This window comes from Tamandua tetradactyla, chromosome 15 (assembly GCF_023851605.1).
Source record: "Tamandua tetradactyla isolate mTamTet1 chromosome 15, mTamTet1.pri, whole genome shotgun sequence".
Lineage (NCBI taxonomy): Eukaryota > Metazoa > Chordata > Mammalia > Pilosa > Myrmecophagidae > Tamandua > Tamandua tetradactyla.
The window spans coordinates 22,142,419-22,164,830 of record NC_135341.1 but is presented as its reverse complement, the minus strand read 5'-3'; the positions used below and the strand labels follow the sequence as shown (position 1 = coordinate 22,164,830).

The 22,412-nt window shown below is 43.0% G+C and overlaps 1 protein-coding gene and 1 long non-coding RNA gene across 3 annotated transcripts in view; one reads left to right on the top strand and one right to left on the bottom strand.

Annotated features, from left to right (window-relative positions):
* Positions 1-22,412, bottom strand: part of CADPS (calcium dependent secretion activator) — a 494,336-nt gene that overhangs the window by 152,528 nt on the left and 319,396 nt on the right. For both annotated transcript variants that reach the window (XM_077128802.1, XM_077128801.1), the window contains exons 9-11: positions 18,887-18,953; positions 6,912-7,020; positions 707-919 (exon numbers count right to left, since the gene is read on the bottom strand). In XM_077128802.1, coding sequence (XP_076984917.1) covers positions 707-919; positions 6,912-7,020; positions 18,887-18,953 — 389 coding nt within the window. The remainder of the gene's footprint in view (positions 1-706; positions 920-6,911; positions 7,021-18,886; positions 18,954-22,412) is intronic.
* The window catches only part of LOC143656976 (uncharacterized), a 48,471-nt gene continuing 39,899 nt past the window's right edge, over positions 13,841-22,412 (top strand). Inside the window, exons 1-2 of the long non-coding RNA XR_013162666.1 lie at positions 13,841-13,896; positions 18,927-19,112. This is a non-coding gene — a long non-coding RNA (uncharacterized LOC143656976). The remainder of the gene's footprint in view (positions 13,897-18,926; positions 19,113-22,412) is intronic.

Below are 22,412 nucleotides of genomic sequence, written 5' to 3'. Positions count from 1 at the left end.
CGATTGCATGCTGGCTCTCACCTTACCCTGTGTATAGGAAGTATTAGGAGATAAAACCATGCTAGGTAGCGAGAAGACATGGCAAAGGGGCAAGAAAGTAAAACAGATGCAGAAGTAAGAGGGGAAGAAATTGGAACGTTAAGTGGCGCTGTTTAAGGAGACACTTTCACTTTGGGGTCCTGGTGTTTTAATTGCATAGTCCAGAATGGGATTTTAGACTGTCCTCCCTTTCTTTTCCTGCACTGCATCTGATAATGACATCCTTAATTTTCAAATGGTTCTAAATTGCAGATTAGAATTTATTTCAAATCAAGCCTTATTTTTAAATTACTTTCAAAAGGAAAAAAATGAGACAAAGACATAAATAATATGTTATCTTTGAAGGACTCAAACAAATAAGATTTCGCTGTGAATTGCAAACTCACCGAAACAAAGAGATGAAAATCTACCTCAAACCCACGGGGAATATTCTACATCCTTTCGCTTTGCCCGTGGGGGTGGGGGAGGGGGAGAGAAATGTCAAGTATTGCACTTTAAAATTACTTTAACTTTTTTTTTTTTAAGTCCCAGCTCTCCCCATGAATTCACTCTCTATTTTCCGCCAACCTGATTTTATGAATCTTTAAAAGCAACAAGATTTTCTAACTCAATTTCAGATTTACTTGGCCTGGAGACCTAGTTTTTAAAAAATGACTTATTTACTTACAAAATTGAGAGATGGGGGCATCCAGCTGGGGCACATTCCCCCCCTTGGCGTTGAGTTTCTGGACTTGGGTCGGGGGCACAGGCTTGTGCGACTGCCCGGTGGCCCGATACATGGCCTGGACCCACAGGATGCGGTCCTGCTCGTCATCGCTGGCAAATATCACCGTGTCTCCTTCTTTGACTGCGTTGAAGAAGGCTCGGCCGCCCTCCAAACCTGGAATAAAAGGGAAGAACAGCTTCTACCGGTTGGACTAAAATGTGCTTGGCAAGATTTAGTTTCTAGAAAGGAAATCTCTGTTGCTCTTCCTGGGGCCAAAGGAGAGGAGAAGTGATGCATGTGACTCTTGGAATGGGGCGTCTGAGATCCACTTGGCCATAGAGTTGGGCCACGATGTGAAAGAGGCATTTGGAGCTTGTTTCCCATTTCTCTCTTTGTCCTGCAGAGGACAGAACTGCCATAGCAGACAACCATCTCTGTGCTGCTGACTGGGCAAATGTCTGCTTGTGAATATACTGTTATGATGTTCTCTCATCTTTAAACACAAACAACAGTGAAAAAAACATCTCTTAAGCCCACCTCTCCCTTCAGCTCCTATCCTATGGTTCTGTTTACAACAAAAGGGGGATATATACCAGAGTTCTCAAATTTTAATGGATGTAGGAATTGCCTGGGCATCTTGTTAAAACGCAGCTTCTGACACAGTAGGTCTGGAGTGGGGCTTGGGATTCTGCATTTCTAACAAGCTCCCAGGTGAAACAGGTGCTGCTGGTCCCAGGAACACACTTTGAGTGCAATGGTCTATCCTCTCCTATTCTACCCAAAGCCACTTCTGCTTCATTGAATTTTTTTGCCAAGGTCACCAATGACCTCCACATCACTAAATCTAATGATCAGTTCCAAGTCATTTTATTTGATCCATTGATCTATCACAGCTGCGTTTGGCACCCACTCCCTTCTCTTTGAAACAGTTTCATTTGGCTTTGAGGAAACCTCATTTTCCTCCTGCCTCCCTGTCATCTCAGTCTTGCTTTGCTGGTTTCTCCTCCTTTTCCTGGCCTTAAATGTTAGAGTGTCCTGGGGTTCTGTCCTGGGCCCGTGTCTCCTCTTCTTTATCTATGTCCTCTGCTCTTTAAATACTTTGAATATGCTGATGCCCCCACCTTTATATCCCCAGCCTGGACATCCCCTTTAATTTCAGACCTGTGTATCTAATGACTTTCTTGATTTCTCCACATGGATACTTCAACCTTACAATATACAATATGGCACTTCTGGTCTTTCTCCCAAAATTCCTCTCCAGCTCAGTAAAACTGAGCCCATCCCTCTAGTTGCTCAAGCCTGTAACCTTGGGATCATTTTTTTAAAAATGTAATCTTATTGAAATAGATTCACACACAATACAATGCATCAAAAGTATGTAAGCAGTGGTTCACAGTATCATCATATAGCCGTGCATTCATCACCATGATCATTTCTCATCCCTCTCTCTCACTGTAGCCACACCAGCCTCTTGCTCTTCCTTGAACACCCAAGGGACACTGTTCTCACCTCAGGACCTTTGCACTTGCTGTTTCTGCACCCAAATACTCTCCCTTCAGATATCTGCATGATTCACGCTCTCACCGCCTTCATGCTTTATTCAAATGTCACCCTCTGGTCGAGGCTTTCCCTGATCTCCATCCCTTGTTATCCATTCCTCTTCTCTTATGTAATTTTTCTCCATAACTCTTATCGCGTTCTAACAAAGTACATAATTTACTTTAGTTCATAGGGACAGGGGTTTTCTCTGTTTTGTTCACTGCTGCATGCTTGGTACCCAGAAAATGCATGATACATAGCAGGTGCTCAAATCTGTGTTGAATGAATGAAGGCTCTGTATACCTAACTTCCTCCAGAGGCAGCTCTCAAGGTTAAAATTTACGGAGAGGTAGGCAGAACTTCCTCCCTGGGCTCAGGCCAAAGCTATATTGCAGTTTCCAATAAAGTATTCCAAAAGCCTGTACTTTGGGGCTATTTGGAATTCTGTGGCCAGATGTAAAGTCTCATATCATCATCAGGCTCCTCATCATCCCCCAGTTACCAGTTAAAAGTTGAGGGGGAAATGAGTGAGTGATGAGCCTACCCAGATTTCCAACAATGCCAAGTCACTAACCTGTCTGGCATTTGGCATTGGAAAAGATTTCTGGAGACATTAAGACTTCTCCACTGTACCGATAATTTTTATTCTGGTGTCCGTTCTGCCAGAGTGGGTGCATGCTGACTGTCTTGCATTTAGAACTGGCAGGAATGTGGAAGGATAAAAGGCAGCCTTTATGCAGAGGGGCTACTGGTATGACGTCAATAAAGCTTTAACAAAAGCTTTTTGGTGGTTATGGTTATGAGGGAATATTTTGCCTAATTTCCCATGAAAGGATTTTAAATATGATTTTGTAGCAAGTTGGGAAAACTTAATGAAACTAATGGATGGTGTGATAAGAATGAAAATTCTGGTAGGAGAGATAGGAAGAGCTTTGAGGAACGCTGTAAGCTCTGAAAACTGAGCATCATGGGGCTAAAAAAACAGTGGTTTGATAGCTCTTCTGCATCGCATGGTAACTTTTAGGATAAGTTTTTGCTAATGTCGGTGAAGGCCAAGATAGATGTCACTGGACAGGCATTTCTCCCTGCCCCACTGCCTCCCACCCACATCTCCTACCACCAGGGCCTGCTGGAGGTGGGGATGCTGTGTTCTTGGAGCTACTGTCAGAAAATCAGTTAATGGGGTCACCTCTGGAAGGCAGATGCTCTCTCCACTGTGTAGTTATTAAGAGGTAGAGAAAGAAGGAAGTTAAGCACTTTTCAGATTTTTATTGAATCCTCCTAACACTCCTAGGAGGTAAGTCTTCAGATTCCTGTTTTATAGATGAGGAAATGGAGGAACAGAGACGGTGAAAACTAGCCCACGGACACACAGCTATGCTGTATGTGATGGGGCTGGGCTTCTAGCCCAGGTGGGCTAGTTCCCGAGCATGTAGCCCCTCTGGGATGCTACTGCAGAGCATGAAGCCCAGGGTCTGGCCCACAGCACCCACTCTCTGAGGGTCAGTTATGGACAGTAGATCGATGCCTGATCCTGGAGTGGGCAAAGGCAAAGGGAAACACTGAACACAGCAGAAACAATGTCAACAACAGTAGCAAAGAGCAAAAGAGAGTGCAGAAAGCACGACAGACCGAGGCCACTGGAATGAGGAGGCCGAGAGAGAAAGAAGGGTGGCATGGTGGAAGGAAAACTAAAGGAGAGAGAGAAAGCCATGTGAGTGACAACATTTGCTGGGAGGGCAGCAAAGTCCTAGATAAAAGCAGCGATTCTTGGGGATTCTGCAAAACGTGGCGTGTGACACTGTGGTAGGGGGAACGTGGAGCATGTCCCCGCGGGTACCGACCTGTGAAGAACGAGATGACCACGACTCGGAATGGACGGAGGCAGGTCAGGTGAGCCGATGTTGGCCAGCTCCCCGGGAAAGGGACTTGGTTCTGGCAACCCCCATGGATGGGGCTTATTGGTAAAAGAGGTCTTTATGGAGTTGTTTTCAGATTGATTTAGTTGTTCTATGAATTATGCCAGTGAATCATTCTGAATGACTATCTCTTTGTTTGAAGATGTCATAATTACTTAATCTAACAGGACATAAGAGAGTGTGGCATGTTCTTTGAACCATATCCAGGGAAAGGTACAGTGAAAAGTCTTAATTTTTAGCTTCAAACAGGTAGGCTGTGTGTAAAAGTTGCATACAGTTATTTATCAAGTCCCCAAATGAACATTTAAGGACCTTAAACAGGTAGAGTTTATACAGCACAGATGCTGGTGTCTGGGGACAGCTGGCTCCCAGGTTGGGGCGAAGGGCAGGGCAGCCAGGCAGAGCCCTTCCCTCACGCCGAAGAGAGGGCAGGTGACAAGGACACACGCCCCGCGTACATCGCCGCCGCCCGGCTCCGGGGCCAGCCTAGGCAAAGTCAAGAACAGGATGGGAATAGCTGGCCTCGGACAGCCTTCTCCGTTTGTACACGCACCTCCCAAGGAGAGGCTGAGGAACCTCCTCAAATCCACCAGGCCTGCCTAGAACGTACATTACTTAGATCTCCAGCTTGCAAACTATGCTGTGCACGAGAACCCCCTCCAGGACTTGCTTAAATAGGCAGGTGCTGCTCTTGCCATTCTGGTTCATGGGGTAGGAGAGAGTCCCGGGAGCTTCCATTTTTAACAAGCATCCATCCTTTAAGAAATTCGAAGTTAGAATTTTCTTATGACAATTGAGGGTATTGGAATCTCCATTTCCAATCAAACATTACTTTGGAAATAAATAGAACTTGGCACATGGATAGGCAGAGAGAAAAAGGGGCTTATTAGTCTCAAGAATATAATCAATTATTTCCATTTGGTAAGGACATTTATAAATGATATCTCACGGGATCCATGTGAAAAAAAGTAAAGAAGCTTTAAAAATATATGTGCATGGTAATTCCTTTTACATGTAGGTAGAATAGCTTTCTCCCCTCTCTTGTCCTCCCTACCACAAGAAAACTCTGCCTCCATATTATAAAATAACACCTACAGCTTTGCTATAGCTGTACACTTAGCTCTGTTGCATTGCAAATGCCAAAGGGTAATGTGGATTAGATCTACAGAACCAGTTCTGTCACGGAGCAATCTGGAGCAATTCTTTAACCTCTCAGAATCTCAGCTTGTTCCTTTATAAAATGGGGCCCTAGCCTGGGTCTTGTAGACTTGTTGAGATTGTTGTGAGGACCAGATGCAATCACGTAGAGGAAAATGAGTTGTAAACTGGCTTCAAAGGAATTACTCTCATAAGATGGTATTGTTTTCCCTTTTCATATTGGCCCTTTCACCTCCTACTTTAATACCTACACTTGAGATGTAGGTATTAAGAAGAGACTAAATCTCATTCTTCGAAGGGAATCTAGTGATTTGAGAAGAACACAAACCATCTCAGGCTGTCCCGAGGCTTAGAGCCTGAATGCAGGAGCCACGTCTTTTCAATGAAATGTTGCAGGATGCTGTTTGCTTCAAATGCATAGGGTCTAGTCGGTATGAAGGGTTTCCAGGCAGGACTTTTAAGTCACGCCTTATGTTGCCCTCTCTGCATCCCAGGCTGGCAGGAGCAAAGTAAATATGGAAACCTGAGGGGTGGGCCTGGTGCTTGTCACTCTGGGTTTGGCTCCTGAGAATGCTAAGTTTCCTAAGTGGGCTGGACGCAGGGCCTTCCCTGCCACACCTTTGCAGGTTAACACCCCATCTTCTCCCAAACTCTGTTTTTCTTTTATGTGTATTTTGTTGCATGTGGAAGAGCAATATGGGAATAGAAAAAAAGGTTTTGGGCCAAATAATGCAGTATGGTTGGAAATGCTTTCCTTGTGCAGATTTGGCATAAAAATAAACTTCTCCGGGAGAGGGCTGTTGGTGCTTGTGTTCATTAATATGCTGAAATGATTTCGCACTCCCCCCCACCCATTTTGAGGGTTGGTTGAGACTGATTTCTATTCATTTTTTGAGAGATAAAATGGGTGGAAGGAGATGTGTGAGGGGGCAGGATGTACAACTTAGGCAATGTAGAATTGATAAGAAATACTGCCTTAGTGTGGTTCTCTTAGTTATATAAGGCTTGGATTGATGACTTCTTTGGAATAAAAGAGACATTTGTGGAGGGCCTGCTTTAAAAGTAACATTAGCTAACCTTATTAGCTCTTGATTTTATAATTGGGAGATGCAGATGTGCAGGGCAGGCTCACTCAGACACAGAATTGTGAGAACTGCCAAGCCCAAACATCACAGTGAAACATACAGCCTCACACACAGGAGCTCTTTCTCGGGGATTTCTTTTTCAGCATTCTAAGGTGGAATACATAGGTAATTTTGACTATCCCCTGCCACAGGTACGTAAAAGAAAAATACACTGTACTTTATTTTCTGGTTTTAAACCAGAGGACCCCTTGTGTTAAAACCAAAGACTTTGATTTGGATGGCATTTAATCGACCAGAATGGAAAGTCCATACAAATTAGGACTGTGGCTGCCGTGGCCATGCATGAATCCCTACTAAATTGACCTATCACGTCACACAGAGTAAGTGCCCAGCAAATATTAGTGGCCCATTGATTTGGGAAGGTGGAGAGTTTCGTGGGTTCAAGGCCTCGAGGGGGTTGAGTACCTGGCTGGGGGTCGGTGTAATCCACAGTGTAGCCATCCAGCTGTAGAAGTTCCTGAGGCTCTGCTTTTTTCTCTCGATAACTGCACATGGCAAATGTGTACTGACTGACCTGGGGAGGGAAAACACAGACAGACTGTTAGGTGGGTTCTCTAAAAACCCTCAAGAGATCTTTCCCAAGAAACCCTGCCCATTCAAACACGTTTTATTCCCAGAGGCTTCCCAGAGGCTCTGGACTCAGGAGCTGGGTTCAAATTGGGTACTGCCACCTCTGGCTGTGTGACGTTGCACAAGTAACTGAACCTTTCTGATTCTCTGTTGCCTCATATGTAGATTGGGAATAATCACACAGTCTACGTCACTGTGAGGACTGAATGAGTTCATGTGTGTGATGAGCTTAAAATTCGTTCCTGGTACTTAGTAAGTAGCTATTATTCTTAATGTTATTATCATGGTAATTTGGTCAAACTCTATGAAATAGCATTTTTTGGAGTCAGAACTGGTTGTATATCAGCAATTTCATAGATGGTCCCTAACCTTACCATGGCCCTGACTGTGGCTTGCCTTCTCCCAGAGACAAAGGAGGCCTGCCAGAAGTTAGGAAGGGGGCACTCATGTATTTCTGCATCACCGTTTTTCTTAGCATTTTATGTTTTGCAGGCCAGTTCTCAGCATCTGTCCACATGCTCTGTTTTTTCCCGCTCCCTCCTCCCACCAAAGGAGTGCTGTGGGTTGCTTTGATCTCTCCCCTTCATCTCAGACACGTGCAGAAGTGACTTCCTGTCACAAGCAATGAGCGCCCTGTTGCAAGGTGCCAGTCAGAGCAGGGCAATCCCCAGGCCGCACTGGCCTGGGCGTCGTGACCGGGGCCCTACGCGGCAGCTCGCGCTTGATTGAGGGACCACCTGCCTGACACGGGCTTCCACCGCCCAGGCCGGGCTGGCGTCCCATGGCTGCAGGCCCGCCTCCGGGACCCCGTAGCGGCAGCGCAGCCGGAACACCACGGACACTCAGCATGTCCACATCGGGCTCGTCTGCACCGAGCCTGCGGGAGAGCGAGCATCCTCGTGCTTCCGGCTAGGAGCTCGCAGGCATGTTTACTATCCACGGATGTCAAATGTCTCGGCAAATGGGATGCCACGTCCCTCATCCCTTGGTTCCCTTTATTACAAGAGACGTTTTTCCAAGTGAACTTAGACCCCAACTGGGGACATTTTAAAGTCTCTTCCATAGCGAGCTCATCTTTCTTTTTTTTAACAAAAGGGAGATAAGAAATTGGCCTTCTTCAGCCCCGCACAAATCTCCTGCAGCGAGGGTCGGGGGGGGGGGGGGGTGGGGGGTTCCAGTTGGGCGAGGGGCGGCCCCAGGAGGATGCTTTCGGTGGTTGGTTGATCTGCTGCTGCCATCTGTTGGTACGTGATGAAAGCTCGAGTGCCTGACTAGCGTTTCTTTTTCTTTTCTACGTTAATCAAGTCAGCAAGCAATTGCATTGTGGTGGCAGAAGGAACACAAAATTTCCATTTTAACCATTTTTGAAGTATACCCTTCAGAAATATTAATTACAGTCACAACATTGTGCTCTGTTACCACTATCCGTCACGAGGGCCTTTTTTGGCCCCAAACAGAAAGCTTTGCAGAACTGGTTTCCTACGTTGCAAGGCCTTGATGGGCTTCAAGGGACATGAGGCTGGTTCACGAAGAGTATGTTCACAGGTGAATGCATAAGTGGATGCTTTAATTCTTTATAATGAGAAGAACAACCAACAACAGCCTCTTCTCCTAAAAAGGTAGGCCTGGGTCTGATCCCAATTCTGGTTGGCTGTCACCTCTCTCAGCCTCGGAGTCCTCATCTGTAGGATAGGGAGGATAGAAACGCCTCCCTCCTCTTGTTACCCGGGGATTAACTGAGCCGTAAAAGGCTTTACACATGTGTGTGACATTCACACTGCAAACAATCAATACATGCAGTTATGCGAACAACCTGGCCCTAGCATTCCAACAGAGAGTAGCCGAGTTTGCTTCAGGTGTTTTTGCCCACTAGATCATAAATTCTTTGAGAAAAGGGCCTAATGAGTCCTATATCTTGGTCATATTTCCATCCCCAAAAGCAAAATCAGCCATTGAATAGGCATTTATTGAGTCTGATTGGTTCCAGAAAGTGGAGTTTGCATGATCCAGTAAGGAGGTTTCTCTCTCCCCAGATTTACATGTCACTCCAAGCCCTTTCCAACCTGTTATCAGTTCCATGAATAACGATTCCCCACGACTCCCAGCATGACAGTGATTGCAAATATACCGGGAATGACTGTTGTGGTGATTTAACGTCAATGTGCCAGAGATGATATTAAGTGACTAACCAGGGGAAAAAAAAGAGAGTTGCCGATACTCACTTGAGATCGGAAAAATGTCACAGTGGAAAGGCGTTATTTCAAGATGCATGCATTTACTATTACTATACAATTTGGACTTTTGGCTTTTTTTTCCTGTTGTAATTGCTTCGTGCTTGGAGCTCTGTGTGCTGCTGCCCTCTTCTGGTTGTACTGCTGAAATAATTTCTGACAAACTGGGCTAAAATGCACTTGAGTTAGGTTTATTAGGAGTATTTTAATTCAGTATTTAATGCCTTAGCAACTTACTTTAGGAAATAGAGGAGAGGAGACAAAGTCATGTCTCTCCGAATAATTCTAATTTATCACCAGTTGTTTGGGGTGCCTCAGTTTCTAGATTGCTTAAAGAGTAGGGGAATAGAAAGATTTGGAAGCTTTTTGATTTTTTTAAAAAAACTTTTAAAGAGATATTTTTAAACTTTTTTTTTTACTAAGTGAAAGCTATTCACTATATATAATAAAAATGCACACTACTCTGTCACAGCAGAATTCTATTTGAACTGTCTTTGGTTAAAAGTTGGAGAGACAGTGAGAACTGTTTCCATAGAATCCAGGTTAGAAGCCTAGAATCCAAGTAAGAAGTCAGAAAATCTAGTTCAGAAAGGCTGGACTAGAACAATGGAAACAATGCTCCCAAACGCCCAGCAGACATCAAAACATGCACTTCGGAGGGAAGGGTTTAAAGGACCACCGTTTTCATATTACTGGGATTCTCCTCTCCTAGCACCTTCTCATGGAATCCTGGGATGGACTTCTGCGACTTCTGATGGTTACAGTCTTCAAAGCTTTGCTTAAAAGGTAGCTGCCCTTTCTAACGCTAGGACTGGGATTCAATAAGGAATCCCTGAGCTCACTTCTATCCACTTTTTAAAAATTAGGACAAGGTTGGAAATGTTTCTCAGGGTGGACTGGCTAGCTATATTAGAGCGGGGTGTTGTGTGGGTTATAAATATGCAGACTCTTTGAGTCAGGCTAACCACATCAGCCTCTCATGCTAGGGCAGGCCTCGGGAATCTACATGTTTCATCATCTTCTCAGTCAAGTTGGAGAACCACTGTTAATATATAGGAACTATCCAGGCTGTTGAAGCCTACCCCAGCGTTTTGATTATATCTAGCAACTGGAGTCCACTTGTGAGACAGGAGGGCCAGTCCTTTTTTGTCCTTGACTCTTCTCTTCTTTCCCTTCCAGAATCTAAGGGAGGACTGGATGTGCAAACAACAATAGGATGCATTTTGTCTAAATCCCCTCTCCTTATCTTTCCATTTCCTTAGAATGACTCAGCAGTGATTCTCACTGAACCCTGGTTCTTGACTGAGGTTCACATACCTACACTGTAGGAGAGAATTCTTTATTCAGGACAGATTCATTCATACATTCATTCATTCAACAAATATTTATCTACCATGTTTGCTGCAGGAAATATAAAGAGATGCAAAAGCAGACATCATTCTCATATCTAGTAGGAAGACAGATTATTCACATCATCTCTAACTGTCAATTTAGTGCTGGTAAATATTAAAGAGCTCTAGTGGGGGGGGCTGGAGAAAGTTTTCATGAGGAAGCAGTGACTGATTGAACAAGGATCTGAAAGATGGAGAACATTTTTAAGATGTGAAGCACACAGCTCTTGGGACTAAGGATACTTTTTAATATAATGTAATTTTAAATGAAAGACCATGAAGTTTAACCCCCAGACTCCGGACCGACACTGATGCGAAGGTCTTTGGTGGAGTGGAGTGAGACAGCTTTGGGGCTAAACTGGGTTTGATTTTCCCGATGCCTGACTGCTCTGTGACCCCAGGCAACTCAATTAACTTCTCTGGAACACAGTTTTATTATCTTTAAATGGAGAGGATGGTAGCGTGTGTGGGACATGTCTTAGGTTTGCATTCAGAGCACTCATGTCCTTGAGCAACCAATCCCTGATTTTCCTTGGGGAACCAACCTCTTGTCTACTTGCAGCCCTTGTGGTTTGTGTAGCGCTAACAGCACCTCCAGCTGGAGGTGGGGGTGGGCGTAGTGAATGGGACTGTGCCCTAGGCCTGGCCAGCCGGCCTCACATCTCGGCTGCAGGCGATTGGTGCAGGGATGGGCACTTGGCCATATCAGGCCAACGAAAGCTGAACTAGGGCCTCTGCTAGAACTTGAGGAAAAGCAGCGTTCTTTCTCTGGAGTTCCTAAACTATTGTGAGCCCTGAACTGCCAGTAGATCCCTTGTGAACAGAGCCTGCCTGAGGGTAAAGTCAGCTCAGAGATTATATGTACAGGGAAGGAGCCTTTAAGACATTGTTTGAGCCCTGGACCTAGCCATACTAGAAGGTTTTTCAGTTAATTACTAATTTAATTAGATCGTCGATAAAATAATCACCTTTTTAACACTTACATTGATTTGGGTTGACTTTTGGCCCTTTGTAACCACAATATAAATACCCTATAGGGCAATGGTGTGAAGTTGAATGGAAAAAATGAACATTCATTTATAAATCTATTTATTTATTTATAAAATAAATTTATTTATTTATAAAATAAATAAATTTATAAAGTGAGTTATAAATCACTCAACTACTTACATTTCTTAGTTAACTTAATTAATATTGTAAACCTGGGTGACTCCTGCTGTATTCCAAGGCATTTTATATTATCGGACAATATCTTATGTGTTTCAGACATAGTGATTTTTTCTGAAAGCAGGAACAGTCAGAATTTTTACTGATTATATTCTTTGTAGGGAATCAGAAACAGAGCGTATGGATTTAGGCACCACATTATTTCCATCAGAGGCAAGGTACATTTCTTGTTCTAGAACATTCCATAAGCCTATACCTCTCTGGGCAGCAGCTGCATCTAAGGGCTTGGAGTCAGGAGACAGTGTTGGAGTTTCACATTGAATGCTTAGGAGCCACCTGATCTTAGATAAGCCACTTATCCTCTCTGAGCCTCAACTTTCTCCTTATGTAAAATGGGGACAAAACTTGTCCGCACTGTGGTACAGAGAGGTTGTGAAGACCAACTTGATGGACATTTTGTAAGGTCTATATTATTGGCACTTTAAAAAGGCCACAGTGAATTATTGCTCATATAGTGCTAAATTGGGGAAAAGTTCCCCAGAAATACTTTGGCCAAAGATAAATCACAGACAAATTTTCTCCAGAAAATTTTTGGTCAGAGAAGGGAAATCTTTTAAAATAAAAAGATAACAAAGGTGGCTAAAGGGGTAAATTTTAGGTTTTATATATGTTACTAGAATAAAATTTTTTACAAAACAACCCAGAACGACCGTACGTTACAAACAGTGAACCCTCAAGTAAACCATGGACTATAGTCACTTGTGCAATTATAATAATATTGTTTCATCAATTGTAACAAAGGCGCCACACTAATGCAAGGAATTAATGGGGCAGCGGAGGGTATGTGGGAACTCCGCATTTTCTGCATGATGTTTCTGTAAACCTACAACTTCTCTAATTAAAAAAAAAAAAGATGATGGAGGTGAGATTTTTTAGCCTGGCATGGGTGATGTGCGGGCCTGCCTTCACCTCTCCCCTCACACACCTGAGGTGGGGGTGGGAGTTCAGGCTGCCATGTGCAGCTTACAGAATTGGCACCTTAACCATTAGCATTGGGTGGGTCACATCAGAGTTACTGACTGTGGTAATCTGTGTGCTTGGTCCTTACCTTGGCCCCACTCTCGCATGGGGATGCTGAGGATCCATTTCCCCTTGATCCCTGGGCTTAGGGTCTCAAGCCATGTTCACAAGGCATGTACTAGAATTTCAAGGAACACATCTGAGGAGTCTTTGTTATGACGTGCACAAAATCATCTATTTGGCTCCTCTGATGCTTGGCTCTGTAGGGTAGCATAGACTCCTGGAGGGTCTGGCCTGAAGGGAATGGGGACATTCACTTGATAAGAGACAATGGCCCTTGTCATGGTCAGGTTCATGTGTCAACTTGGCCAAGTGGTGGTACCTGTTTGTCTGGTTGGGCAAGTGCTGGCCTGTCTGTTGCTTGAGGACATTTCATAGAATTAGATCATGATCACGTCAGCTGCATCCACAGCTGATTCCATTTGTAATCAGCCAAAGGGAAGTGTCTTCTGCAATGAGTGATGCTTAATCTAATCATGGAAAGCCTTTTAAGGAGGATTCAGAAGAGATGGGTTCTATTCCTGCTTCAGCTGGCGAGCCTCTCCTGTGGAATGCGTCCAGACCCTCCATCAGTGTCGTTGGCTTCACAGCCTGCCCTGTGGATTTTGGACTCTGCATTCCCGCGGTCACGTGAGACACTTTTATAAATTTTATATTTGCGAGTGTTCCCTGTTGATTCTGTTTCTCTAGAGAACCCTAGCTAATACATCTCTTATGGCAGTCTTTCTCCAAGGGTGGCCCTGGACCACCTGCATCCAGTGCATGGGTGCTTGTGAAAATATTGAATCCTGGGCCCTACTCCAGACCAGCCACTTTAGAACCTTCTGGGTGGGAACTTGGAATCTTCATTTTAAACACTACCTGTGGGCCCAGGTCCACACTTGGAGAATAAGAACTCTTAAGTCGGTGGCACAGAAATGCCTCGCAGCTCCTTCACTTCCCTCACAGTTGGTACATATATACATGATTTTTCTATAAACCTACAACTTTTCTAATTAAAGAAAAGAAAAAGATAATAGAGGTGAGATGCAGACTCCAGCCATATGTGTAATAATTTTAGCCCTGATCCTTAAAAATGGGAATTGCTGCTTTGGGTCTACACCCCTCTGAGGATGCCCTTTGTCCCTGACGCAGTAGGAAGCCCATTTACAATCTGTCTTTTGGTTCCCCAAAGTAGTGGCACTAAAAGGAAATCTCACTTAGGCAGAATTTTAATGGTTCTGCCCTCTAGACAAAAAAGTCAACTCTGCGTGAGATAGAGTATGTGTGAAAAGGAACATTTTGGGAAGACTGGTATTAGATATGTTCTCTCTCTCTTAGGTTTTTCAAACACATTTCCTTGTATTCAATCTAATGAGATTTATAATTGTGTTGGAAATTATGTGTTGCCACCTCTCTATGAAATACATTCTACAAGAGACCTAACATTTGAATGGCAAGGAAAAAAAATCAGTAAGTCACTCCATTCTACTTTCTATTTTGTGGTTTTCACAGTGTCCTCTACAGAGGTTCCTCTGAGGCTGCCAGGGGAGATGAGAGGAGCACTTAAGAGAATTTGCATCTTTCCCCAGCTCCCTCTCCTCCACTCCCAGTTCAACCAGAGTAGTTCTGTTTTCACTTTTGCATTTTGAGATTCACTGCAAAGAAACGGAAAACCATTGGTCTGTATGACTGAGTTCAACATTGTATGTAGCTCTTGGGCGCTGCTTGGCACTACTTGAAGGTCCTTCTTCTCTTCAGACAACTGGGAATATTTCTCTCACCTGAATTGGGGCCAGGATAGATGACCTTGAACCTCTCTCCTGCAACTCTGTTGGCACTGGCGTGTTTCATAAGGGGTGAGGTTTTCTTTATCATTTCATAAAGTGCCTCTTAAATAACAGAGAAGGAAAACACGGGAGGAATCCCCAAATAAGTCAGTGTTTCTATGTAGGCTACTGAAATCGCTTTAAAGTATTATTGTGAATAGGACGAAAATGGGAATAGAAAACCCGAATTCTCACCCTGGCTCCCCCACCACCTCTGGGACACGGGGCTAAAAGTTGCCCCTGCAGGCCACAGGGGTGCTAAGGAAGGAATGTGATTTAGGTTGAAAGAGAAGGTTTCATTTGGGGAATTGATTCACCCAACGCCCCTCAATGCTCTTTAATGCTAATGAGAATCCTGTGCACAGACTATTGAAAAACCTCACGAGGGCCTGTGATTCTTTTTTCCTGTTCTTCCAGGAAAGGGCTTTGGGCGGAATGCGCCTTTTACAATTTTCAGAAGTGAGCACAGAGCTTGCTTTTAGCTACTGTGCAATTCATGCTTTCTATTGTAGAAGGCACAGTGCAAAAGCCTGAAAACATCTGTGTTCCAGTTGTACTGCCTGAAAAATGTCATCTCTTTTTGGTTCAGTATATGGTGTACAGGTGTGGCTCCCCTGATAATTTCAGCACACTTCTTTTTGTTATTTTCCAAAGAGTCTCTCCTGCCCTACCCCCCTCCTCCAGATCTCTTCAAAAGTAATAGGTCAGCTACTTCCTCTAAGTACTCCACCATTTCAAAGATTCTCAGAGTGGAACTGTTTGTCCAGTGGAGCAACAAAGCCAGTGCAGCAACAAAAGGGGCACTTCAAAGTGTGAAGGGAGACTCCACGTCACGGCGAGATGGCTGCTCGGTCCACTTCCCCTGGGAGAGTGTCACTGGCCACTCTATGGGCCACACAGGCTTTCCTTTCTTGGAACTGCCAGCTGCATTGCCTATGCTCTCCTTCTTTCTCTTCTTTTCCCTCCTTTCCTCCACTCACCCTTCCTGAATGCTACACCAGGTACTGAGCTAGAGGATGTGCATGTGTGTACATGTGTAGGGGTTCAGGAGGAGTGACACGAAGATGAATCAGAAACAGAACTGGCCGTGAAACAGCTCCCAGTCAATGAGGAGAGGCCAGGCATATGTAAAGGTGATTCTTCCAGAGGCTGCTGTGCTAAAGGCACTGAGCAGGGGGAACCGTCATAACTCAGCACTGTCCCTTTTTATGCATCATCTTTCCCTATTACACTGTATTCTTTTTAGAGGGGACGTCAGCTCTTTTTTCCTCCTGCCTGGCATCCCTTCTCCCTGCTAGTGATGACATCCTGATTTCACATTGCAGACAGTGCAGCTGGACAGTCAATCAAAGTGCCATGCCCTGCTCCTGCTAAGAGGTGGGCATATGACTCAAACTGGACCAATCTGAAGTTTGACCTTCAAGGGGAGGACATGAGGAGAGGAAATGGTCAGAAGCAATTTTTTCCTATAACTACATGTCATGGTTTCCACCACCCAGATTTCCAGAGCTGCTGTGGGCTCTGTTTTATGAGGATTGGTCACTCAGCCTTTTCAACGATCCCACAAACTAGCTTGAAAGTCTTCTAATATATTTATGTGTTTACCTAAATTAGTCAGAGTCTATTTCTGCTGTTTGCATCTAAAGAACTCTAACTGATGCCTTTTGAGGTGAGAGACCAGTTTTCTAATTCTTCTCTATGTCCTCTCAAAGTGGCTTAAACAAAGTTAGTACTCAATAAATATTGGTCAGTTGATAGTTTGCGAAAACATGTCTTGAGTGGAAATGTCTTCAATTGCTTAGTCACGGATTGTATTAGGGGGTGGACATCATTCTAAAGTTTTCTTCCGGCTAATTTACTCTTAAGGTTTGAGGTACTCTGTACCCCATAATGCCAATAAAAGCAAAGATTACTTCTTGCTCACAGCCGTACAGAGATAGACTTAGTGGCATGGCAGAGACTTGAATAGATTTGCAGAAGCTAGTCTTAGAGGCTCAGGATTAGTGGCATTTTCAAGGTCCATTTAGACCTAAGAAGAAGTCACTTTGTAGTGAAACTTCAGATTCATTAATGCTCTAAATACTAATCAATACTCATAATTAACACACCCAGTAAGCACTTGTGCCGGTTTAAAAGTATTATTTACCCCAGAAAAAACACGTCCTTTAATTCTGATTCAACATTGTAGGGTAGAAACCCTTTGATTAGATTATCCTATGGAGATGTGATGTGCCCAATTGCAGGGGTGGCCTTTTGGTTAGATGGAGATAAAACTCTGCCTATTCAGGGTAGGTCTTGATTAGTTTTCTGGAGTCCTTTAAAAGAAGGAACATTTTGGAAAAAGCTCTGAGCTGATGCAGATGCTTAGAGACAGTTGCCTCAGTGCTGTAGCACTGACATTTGGCATCCCGACAGAGAAGGCAGCCTAGGCATGGGCAGAGCCCCACAGACATCGCCATGTGCCTTCCTATGAGATGCTAAACAAGCCAGGATCCAGAGCTGTGTTCCAGAGGAATGAAGTGAAGACCCACAGAAGCTTAGAGAGGAAACCCTTAGCATCAGAAGCTGGAACAATGAACTGGGAATGAGGACCAGCAGATGCCAGTCCCGTGGCTTCCAGCTGACGGAGGTGTCCCGGATGGCATCAGTCTTTCTTGAAATGAAGGTAACTTCATGTTGGTGTCTTAATTTGGACATTCTCATGGACTTAGAGCTGTGAACTTGTAACTTATTAAATTTCCTTTTTAAAAGCTGTTCCATTTCTGCTATATTGCATTCTGGCAGCTTAACAAACTCATATAGCACTTTTAGTCACTAAATTACAATTTGACACACTTTGTGATGTCTTTCAGAATGTAGCATAAATTAAATTTTTACAAACTGCATTGTAGTTTAAATGGTCTGCAGAGGCAATGGCAAATTCCTTTGAAAACTGGAAAATCTTGGTCCAACCAACCAACTAACCAAACCGTAAAACAAAAAAAGGTTTTCAAGATACAGGTATACTTCTGGTAATTTGTTTTCTTAGAGAAACCCATAAGAGACAAAGATATTATCATTATATTACTAATGTATCACTAATGTCAATACCTGCATCTACACCTGTATCTGCATACACACACTCTTTGTAGCAAAGCCCCAGACCAGAGGCTGTCCAGATGGCCATCAAAAAGGAAGACTCTACATGTATTAGAGCCAGACTACATTGTGAACATGGAAAAATGTGCGCGATGACTTCTGTGAAAAAGCAAGTTATTGAACAACACAAAGAGTTGATTAACTTTGGTGAAAAAGTTGCCTATGTATCTGGAAAGCTACAGTTCAGACGGCTAACATAGTTCTGGAAGCTCACTTAAGACCTTTTCGAAGCCCTCAGTACCAAAAAAAGTGCAGTGCTTCCCTACCATCAAACATACGGAACATCAAAATTGATGTAAAAGGCCCAACTAAGCTCTGATTTTTCTTGTAATGTCTATTTCAGTGCTTTTAAAAATACCAAAAATACCAAATTTTTATAAAACATGTTAATATCTCTACTACCCTAACCAGGTACTACTTACCCTGCCTCTGGGGCTCTCTATCATTGGAGAGGGGATTGGGCAGGGGTGGGGTCTACTTTCCTACTTACATACCTCTGTATTGTTGGAATGAAAAAATAATGAGCATGCATTCATTTTAAAATCTTAAAGTGATTTTTTTTCTTTTTGTATGCTGTATGGCGGGGGGGGGGGTCACATTTCATTGTTTTTCCATGTGAATATCCCATTATTGCAGCACCATTTGTTGAATTTTTGTTTGTTTTGCTTTTTTTGTGTTTTGGGAATGCCTGGGTCAGGAATCAAACCCAGGTCTCCCGCATGGCAGGCAAGAATTCTACCACTGAATTACCCTCAGACCCTTTTAAAGTGATTTTTAAAAAGGGAAAAGAAGCACAAGGGAGCCCTGTAGGTACTGGAAATGTTCTTTATCTTCCTCTGAATGACGGGTACATGGATATAGAATATGTAAAAATTCACTGAGCTAAATGCTTAAACTTTGTGCACGCTATATGTTATATTTCAATCGAAACATTAATCCTTTCAAATATTTAATACTGATGGCTCTTACGAGTGATATTAGATTCAAAGAGTTACCTGCACCAATACAAAAAACCTTTTCTTCCATCTCTTCCAGACATTTTTACCGATGGCCCATAAATACCTAGGGGAAAAGAAAAAGACCAGAGCTGTATTACTGCTTGAGTGAGTGCACTGTTCAACATTCTTTACCATGAAGCTTGGGATAAATGTGGAAATGCACAGGGTTCAGAACCAGAAAGCGAGATTCTGGAAGTGCATAGTTGAAGACAAGGAACAGCAGGTACAATTCATTTCAACTTTCAGAAAGGATTGCGTCTCACATCATCAAACTTGACTCAGATTCCTTGACTGATTCCAAAAAGCACCTTGAAAAAGGCTATATTGTGAATTAGTTTGAATATGTGCTAAAAATCTTTTAGGTAGGGAAACTCCTGACAGGTGTTGCACAGGAGAGAAAAAAAAAAACTGCTAAATATCTCACAGCTCCAGCTCCTTCACCTCTTGTCAAGTCTCATACAGGAAAGCCTTCACTTGTTTTCTTTTATTGTAATTCTGGTAAATACAGAATTATAAATTGTAGGGAGGGGAGTTTCAAGTCAACATAGGAAGTTCTCCCTAGGACGCCCCCTTCCCTAAATGCTCTTCTGTTGAATGAAATCAATATTTATCCAGAAAAGTTTTAAACAGAAAAATGAGGATTAAGAACTGAAGAGGCATAGCTCAAACTATCTGGAGATAAGATCACTATTTACTAATAATTCATTTCTGAATTCTCCCTTTGTCCTTGTGGATTGTTAGCTATTAACCTGGCATTGATTAAGGAAGTGAGGCTGGTGCTTCAGGCTTTTCTGGATCAAGTGAAAAGGAGAGAGAATTATACTCAAGTGCATTAAAATGCTCAGGTTCCAAAAACTGACTTTCCCTGGTATCAGAAACTAACTGGCTAACTCCTAACCCTCACTTTACCTAAAGTCAAAGAGAATTTTTGCCTTAAAACAGAAAGCAGAATGAAACTAATGAACATTTATACTGTTCTACATATTTCAAAGGCTCTTATTTAGGAGTAGCTGGTGGCAACACTCTGCTCAGACCATTAAGCCAGAACTTTGGAAGTCATTCCCATTTCAAATTTGGAATGCCTCCTCAGTCTTATACCTCAACCGCCAAGTGTAATTGATGTCTACCTCCTGGAAATTTCTTCAATCTACTCAGTCTTTCCAATTCACACCTCCTCTACTTTAGTCCCACCTTATACTTCTGCTTCCATGGACAACCATAGAAGGACCTCTTCACTGGTTTCAAGGACACAAGAAGTAATTTTTATTCTTCTCCTGGCCAAAAGAATGAGTCTATCAATGGCAAATCCAACCAGGTCTTTTCCCTACCGAAACGCCTTCGATGGGTCCCCCCATCCATACTATGGGTATCCTCAACTGTGCATTCTATTTTCATGGTTTGTCCCATATCACTCCAAGTGTACTATGATTCACTTGATATTTTTCTTTAAATTGACTCACTTAACATAAACACATTTACTTTGAAAGGAAACTTGATAGCATAGGCTTGATATACTGAACTGTATATTACATGAAACACATTAAAATGTGTCACCATTAACTAATACGGGCTTGTCTACATATTACTAAGACGAAGTACATAGTATCATGAATGATATGAATATACTTTGGGAAAACTTAGTCTATGGGAAAAAGTCCAGCTTCTTGATTTGGCCTAAAATGCTCTTCATTATCTTGTCCTGCTTACCTAGACGGATCTTAAATATTATCTATAATTCCTGACTGCACCATAAAGGTTCACACCTCCACAGCTTTGCACATGTTTTGCTACCTGGAATGCCTCCTCACTGTCCCCTGTGTCATAACTCATATTCTTCTTAAGTTTAAATCTGAGACTTGAAGTCGTCACCTCCTTGGCCTGATAGCTATTTCTGCTGTTATAATTATCATACTGATATAATCTATTTATTTTCATATTTATTGTTCCTATTGGACCATTTGCTCCCTGAGGCTAGGTCCCTTGTTTGCTTGCTTTCTAAATTCCTAGCAGAGTTCCTGATATATGGTAGAAGGTCAATAGATATTTGTTAAATTACAATTGGTTTTGAATGCCTTGCTCTTGAGAAACCAGGTTGATATTTACAAAGATGTCTGATGAGATTTTAAAGCATTGCCTAAAATCACGCACGTAGTCCCCACGCTCTTTGAGCTCTACTTCCACATCCACCACCTCTTTTCAGCCCCACTGCCGCTCCCCATCATCTCTGACCTAGACCTCTGCAAAGCCTCCTAACTGGCATCCCTGCTTCTACTTTTCATCACATAGCAGCCAGAGAGGGTAAATCAGGTCATTAGTAAGCTCATTCTACATATGAATGGGAAACTATGGAAAGGTATTACACCAAAGAGTGACAATTACATTTCTATATTAAGGTGATCACGCTGGCTGCTGGGTGAAGAATGCACTGCAGGTAGAAGGGGCAAGAGAGTCAGGGAGATCAGGGAGGGGACGGTTGCTGTGGTGCAGGTAAGGGACGATGGGGGCTGGACCCAGGCTGAGACCGTGGGGCAGGTAGGGTGGCCAGTAAGCTCAGCAGCCCTGTGCTATTGCTGGGAGCCAGAACGGTCAGCTCTATTGCTATGCACATCATCTGGCTGTCCTGGATAACAGCTTTTTAAGTTTCTTGAAATAATAATGTATTAATGTATTAGGGACATAAAATAGGGCTTACCCAGGACTAATGAGAGAAGGTCATTGGCATGGAAGACTCAGAGCCCTGACTTCAGTTTCCATTCTGCCAGTTACCCTAAGATGTTAGGCAGGTTATATAAGCTCTAGGTTCTCTGTTAAATGGCCACTGATGGGTCCTCTACCTCAGGGGTGTTGTGACGATTAAATGAGACTGTTCTTATGAAATGTAAGCACAGGCCATGGCAGGAAGGAGATATACGATCAATGTCATTATGATACTGTATCTTTGTACAGAAGAAAAGACATCATTATCAGCAATAAATAAGAGCTAAGCAAAGGGAAAAAGTCTCCGTGGACATATATACATAGGGAAAAAGATGACATCGAAAATCAAATATAGAAAGTGAGCACATTTTTTTCTTTGTATTTTTAGTAACGATGGGCAAGGTTGTAACAATCTCACACTTTCCTGGAGTTATAGCCAGGCACTCCTTCCCATTTTTAATTTCCATATAAAGAAATTTGAAACAATGAATGCAGTTATGATGACTAACATTTATAGTTTTAATTGATGAGATTGGAGGTAGAAAAGGAATTCATATTGAATTGCTAACTTTTCCTTTAAAATAACAAAATGGCTTCCATTTAGTGAAGTTTAGTCTTCTGTGCTAGGCCCATGGGGTGGGTGGTTTATAGGGAGAGTGAGAGCTTGGCTCTGAAGTCATGTTGCCTGGATCATGGGTGACATTGGGCAAGTTATTACACTTTTCTTTACTTTAATTTTCTCATCTGTATAATGGGATCATAACAATGGCATCGACTTTGAGAGTTGTTGTGAGGGCTAAATTAGTTAATGAAATATAAAATGCTT